This window comes from Sylvia atricapilla, unplaced genomic scaffold (assembly GCF_009819655.1).
Source record: "Sylvia atricapilla isolate bSylAtr1 unplaced genomic scaffold, bSylAtr1.pri scaffold_68_arrow_ctg1, whole genome shotgun sequence".
In the NCBI taxonomy this organism is placed as follows: Eukaryota; Metazoa; Chordata; class Aves; order Passeriformes; family Sylviidae; genus Sylvia; species Sylvia atricapilla.
In genome coordinates, this window is record NW_027077155.1 from 209,271 (window position 1) to 215,270 (window position 6,000).

Here is a 6,000-nt window from a genome sequence, read left to right on the forward strand (position 1 = left end):
CCTGTCACTCAGGGCTCTGCAGACCCTTGTGACACATGGTGACAGAGGACAGGGCCACGAAGGACATCCTGCTGTCCCCTCAGCACCTCTCAAGGAACGATGTCGCTCACGGCCGTGTGACACAGCCATGGTGTCCCCTCCCTCAGGGTCCTGTCCCACGATGTCCCCAACGCTCTCCCTGCACTGTCCCCTCCCTCACTACCCTGTCCCCACAGCACTGTGTGCCATCGCTGTGCTGTCCCCGTGCCCTCCCCCGTGCCACCCTGTCTTGCTGTGTCCCCTCCCTCACAGCCGTGTCCCATGGTGTCCCTGTCCCCTGTGGTGTCATTGCCCCGGCAGGCTCAGGGCCCTGTTCCACGCTGTCCCTTATCCCCATGCTGTCCCTGTCCCCGGTGTCAGCACCCCTCCAGGCTCAGTGCTGTCCCTGTCTCCGTTGTCCCTTGTCCCCACGCTGTGTCCCTGTCCCTGCTGTCCCTCAGTGTCATTGCCCCTGCAGGGTCAGGGCCCTGTCCCCACTGTCCCTGTCCCTGTCCCCGGGCTCAACGCCCCTCCAGGCTCAATGCTGTCCCTGTCCCCACTGTCCCTGTCCCTGTCCCTGGTGTCACTGCCCCTCCAGGCTCAATGCTGTCCCTATCCCCAATGTCCCTGTCCCCACTGTCCCTGTCCCCGGGCTCAGCGCCCCTCCAGGCTCAATGCTGTCCCTGTCCCTGCTGTCCCTGCCCCCAATGTCCCTGTCCCTGTCCCTGTCCCCGGGCTCAGCGCCCCTCCAGGCTCAATGGTGTCCCTGTCCCCGCTGCCCCTGTCCCCGCTGTCCCTGTCCCTGTCCCCGGGCTCAGCGCCCCTCCAGGCTCTTGTCGCGGGCGATGACGGCCTCGTCGAATTTGATCATGAGCGTGGTGCCCTTGTGCCAGTGGGCGCTGACACGGGCCGGGAAGCCGGCGGCGCCCAGCACGGCCTCCAGCAGCCCGGCGGCGAAGGCGGCGCAGTTCAGGGAGCTGTTCTCCCGCGGCACCGACACGAACGTGTTCACCACCGGCTCCCGCTCGATCACGTAGAACGTGCGGTCGTCGTCGTTGGCCTGCTCCAGCTTGTCGGCCTCGCGCCCGAAGAGCGCCCGCCACAGAGGGCCCTGGGGGAGAGCCAGAGTCAGGGCTTGGGTCAGGGGTTAGGAAATACCGTGTGTATGTACATACAGCGGGGTCTGGGGGAGAGCCAGAGTCAGGGCTTGGGTCAGGGGTTAGGAAATACCGTGTGTATGTACATACAGCGGGGTCTGGGGGAGAGCCAGAGTCAGGGCTTGGGTCAGGGGTTAGGAAATACCGTGTGTATGTACATACAGCGGGGTCTGGGGGAGAGCCAGAGTCAGGGCTTGGGTCAGGGCTCAGGAGGGTCACAAAGGGACAGAGATATCGTGTGTATGTACATACAGCAGGGTCTGGGGGAGAGCCAGAGTCAGGGCTTGGGTCAGGGGTTAGGAGGTTAAAAAGAAACAGAGATATCGTGTGTATGTACATACAGCAGGGTCTGGGGGAGAGCCAGAGTCAGGGCTTGGGTCAGGGGTTAGGAGGTTAAAAAGAAACAGAGATATCGTGTATGTACATACAGCAGGGTCTGGGGGAGAGTCAGAGTCAGGGCTTGGGTCAGGGCTCAGGAGGGTCACAAAGGGACAGAGATATTGTGTATGTACATACAGCAGGGTCTGGGGGAGAGCCAGAGTCAGGGCTTGGGTCAGGGCTCACGAGGGTCAGAAAGGAACAGAAGTGTCGTGTGTATGTACAGCGGGGCCTGGGGGAAAGTCACAGTCAGGGCTTGGGTCAGGGCTCAGGAGGGTCACAATAGAACAAAAATATCGTGTGTATGTACATACAGCAGGGTCTGGGGGAGAGCCAGAGTCAGGGCTTGAGTCAGGGGTTGGGAGAGTCACAATGGAACAGAAATATCGTGTGTATGTACAGTGGGGCCTGGGGGGGGAGAGTCTATGGGGTGAAGGCTTTAGTCAAGATCAGAAGTGTTAGAATAGAATAAAAATATAATATGTACGTACAGCGGGGCCTGGGGGGTGACAGTTTAAAGGGTGAAGGCTTTAGTCAAACGTTAGGAGGTTTAGAACAGAATAAAAATATAATGTGTACGTACAGCGGGGCCTGGGGGAGAGAGTTTACAGGGTGAAGGCTTTAGTCAAGGGTTGGAAGTGTTAGAATAGAATAATAATATAATATGTAAATACAGCAGGCCCTGGGGGAGAGTCTACAGGGTGAAGGCTTTAGTTGAGACTAGAAATGTTAGAACAGAATAAAAATATCATGTGTAGGTACAGCAGGTCCTGGGGGCAGAGAGTTTACAGGGTGAAGATTTTGCATCCTGATTTATATTGAATATTATACAACTATATGAAAATATATTATTTAAACATAGTAATAAAAATTATATATTGAATTTTAAACGGTTATGGTTTTAGTAGAGGGTTACAAGTAATATAATATAATATAATATAATATAATGTCATGTCATGTCATGTCATGTCATGTCACATAATATAATATAATATAATATAATATAATATAATATAATATAATATAAGTACATACAGCTGGCCCTGGGGGGGAAATTTTAAAGGGTTAAGGCTTTAGTGGAGATTAGGTTTTACACCCTGATTTATATCACATATTATTTGTATGTATTACTTAAGCATAACCATAATAAACATTATATCCTGAATTTTAAAGGGTTTAGGTTTTAGTCTATTAGATTTTGCACCCTGATTTATATTGTGTATGTATATATAGTACTTAAACATAATAATAAGCATTATATATTGAATTTTAAAGAGGTGAAGTTTTAGTCGAGGGTTAGAAGCGTTACAATAGAATAATAATACAATATTATTTTAGAGAGTTAAGGTTTTAGTCGAGGGTTCTGTGAAAAACAAGGTTTGCTTTCCTGGTAAAATTTTAAAAGTTTAATAAAAATGACAATTAGGAGACAGAAATCAAGCAAAATATTAAATAATTATATTGTAATTTATTTATTTTCTCATTTATTAATTTATAATTGTATTAAACACACAGCCAGATGAGCTGGCATTCAGCCAAGTGCAGGCTCTACCCTTCAGAGCAGGGGTTTAGGAGGATCAGGATGTCACACATTGAACAGACCCTAATGCACGATTCAAACACTCCTCTGGAGTCTGAATTTTCTCTGTTCACTTTCAGCTCCCCCCACAACCAGTTTATCTCACAGACCCATCTGCCAGTGGCTCCATTTTGTCTGGCAGATTCAATAAATTCCTCCTTGGAGCTCTGGTTCCCTGTTACCTCCATCTGGACAATCCAGGGATGCAGGAAAACCCTCTTCATCCTCTGGCTTGGCCAGAGCATCTCGATTTGTAGCATCTTGGTTTAGATGCTACAAAAGCTCTTTATTTTAACACCATGCTACAACCTCCCAAAACCAGACACATTCATCACATCATAATCTCTAAACGCTGATAATAACAAAAGAAACTGGATCAATGCAGTAAAACCTTCACACAGGGTTCACCCTGACATTTGTGAAAAGCCAACTTTATAATGTGCATCTATAACAAGTGTTCTAAGTACATAAAAGAAGTTAGAAGTAGGTATTGTGCAGCAATGTATTTGTCTAACAGGCCAAACCGTGTACCAGCCAAACTGTTCAAAAAGAATCTTATCAAATCACCTGCAGGTTTGTTATCAGAACCCTCAGGGGTCCGTCACTGAGGAAATCAGGGCTCAAATGAGACAAGAGCCCGAGCACCAAGGCAAAACCCAGATCAAGGAGGCACAAGGTGGTGATGACACTCAGGCCAGGGGAGCAATCAAATGATGCCTCAAGGTGTGAACGAGCAGTTTAGAGGCTGTAACTGCAGCTCAATGCAAACAATAATCTGGCTTCTGCTCATTCACACTGGTGGTGTGTCCAGCTGCCCCTTCTCCTGCGGTATTTCATTACTGGCTTCTCACAAATATTAAAATTAACGCTACGTGTATAAGGTTGGAAAGCTTTGCAGTAAGAATATAGTTTATTTCTGCTGTTACGTAAACTTAGAAATAGCGGTGTGATAAATAGATGGATGTTTCTTGGGCTATAGCATGGTATTAAAATGGAGACTATTGTAGCTAACTCAGAGAAGGGCAGAGCTAATCAGGAAATTCCTCCCATTCTTGGATTATCCTACCTGGATGAAGATGGAGGTGACCAGAGCCTCAGGAGGAGGAATTTATTTTTAAATTTTTATTTACTTCTTTATTTACAGGAATTCCTTTTTTTTTTTTTTTTTTTTTTTTATTTTCAGGAAATTTATTTACTCTGTTACCAGAGAGTGTGAGCAGGATGGACTGGGGGCAGGTTGGGGACTGAACCCAAGCAAAAACAACATCTAAACTCAAAGGAATGTTTAAATAATGGGGGTCTGTGGATATGCAGCAGGCTGGAGCATTTAAAGAAGTGTTTCTGAGTTAGCAGGGTGCTCTTGGATGAATCCCAAGCACCCCGCTGTCATTTTTATTTTTGCTTTTATGTCTCTCTCGTGGTCTTTTTATCAAACCTTTTAAATTTCACCAAAGAAAACGAACCTCATTTTTCACAGAAGGAATTTATGTTGGTTAGAAAAAAACAGAAGTTGATGGTTATGGGAAGCTTTAGCTAAATGGAATATTGTTGTTATGGATGTTGCTATGAGCCTGTTCTCCTTTTGTTCACAGGAGGAAATGGAACAGAGGGATGGTCAGGATAACAGACTGAAACCAATGAAACCAAGACCAGCAGCTGGATTTCACATCAGTCAATCATGATTGTTTGATTGGGGACATCTCTGGGGACATTGGAGCTGGTTTGTGTCCCTCAGCTCCGTCCTTGTCCCCGGGCTGGCCCTTGGGGACACTCGTGTCACTATAAACTGTCTCTTGTTCCTGCAGTGGCCTCATCTCTCCTTGGGCTGGGGACATCCTGGGGTGGGTTTGGGTCCCCACCGTGTCCCCTTGTCTGTCTTGAAGCCCTGTGGGGACATCTGCCACCTCTTGGGGACAGGAGCACATCTGCCACCCCCCTTAGGGACATCATGGTGGCCTCTGGGCCCTGTGTGGGACATTGGGGTGTCCCCTCGTGGGGACACTCAGGGGATGTCCCAGTGCCCCTGGGGTGTCACCACCCTGTGAATGACCCCGCAGTGCCATCGTTGTCCCCATGTCCCCCCAAAGGGGGGTGGTGGCACCAGAGGTGCAGGGGGAGATTGGGGTGGGGCTTTTTGTGGGTTTGGGGTTTTGGGGAGATTTGGGGATTTGAGGGTCTTTGGAGGTTTGCTTTTTTGGGAGAATTGGGGGTTTCTTTTGTGGGTTTGGGATTTTGGTTTTTTTGAGGAGTTTTGGGGTGTTTGGGAATTGTTTGGAGTTCTTTGTGGCATTTGGAGTTTTTGGGGGTTCATTTTTTTGGCGGTTTTGTTTTTTGGGGGGGAGGGTTGAGATTTTGTGGGGATTTCGAGGGTTTTTTTGAGACTTCGGGGTGGGGGAGACTTTGGGGTTTTTTTCTGGGGAGTTTTTTAGGGGTTTTTTTTCTCCTTTTTTCAGGAAGTTTAGCGGGAGGAGAGGGTTCATCCCTTCTCCCCGGCTCACCTTGACGAAGAGCAGCACTCCCAGCACCTTGGTCTCCCTGCGGCCCGGCCTCTCCCGGGCCACCAGCGCGTCCAGCGCCCGCAGCCCCACGTGGTGGCCCAGGCGGGCCAGGCGCGCCTGCAGCTCGGCCACCGAGGCCACGCGGCGCTGGCAGTACTGCACCAGCTCCGAGAAGAGCAGCGCGAAGGCGGCCAGAGACAGCTCCGAGCGTGGCCGGCCCAGAGCCCGCTCCAGCACCGCAGACTTGCCACGGGTGAACCGCGCGTCCATGGCCCACTGCGGGACAGGAGAACGGCGTGAGAGGGGAGGGGAGGGGGAGGGAGGGGAGGGGGAGGGAGGGAGGGGAGGTGGAGGGGAGGGGAGGGAGGGG

General features: G+C 49.9%; 1 protein-coding gene across 1 annotated transcript; it reads right to left on the reverse strand.

The window, feature by feature from the left end:
• Positions 1 to 568: 568 nt before the first annotated feature.
• TRAPPC5 (trafficking protein particle complex subunit 5) lies at positions 569 to 5,915 on the reverse strand. The gene is made up of 2 exons (XM_066340343.1): positions 5,631 to 5,915; positions 569 to 1,129 (listed from the first exon to the last, which is right to left on the reverse strand). The coding sequence occupies exons 1-2, from the start codon at positions 5,898 to 5,900 to the stop codon at positions 833 to 835; spliced, it is 567 nt and encodes a 188-aa protein (XP_066196440.1). The 5' UTR covers positions 5,901 to 5,915; the 3' UTR covers positions 569 to 832.
• Positions 5,916 to 6,000: the final 85 nt, after the last annotated feature.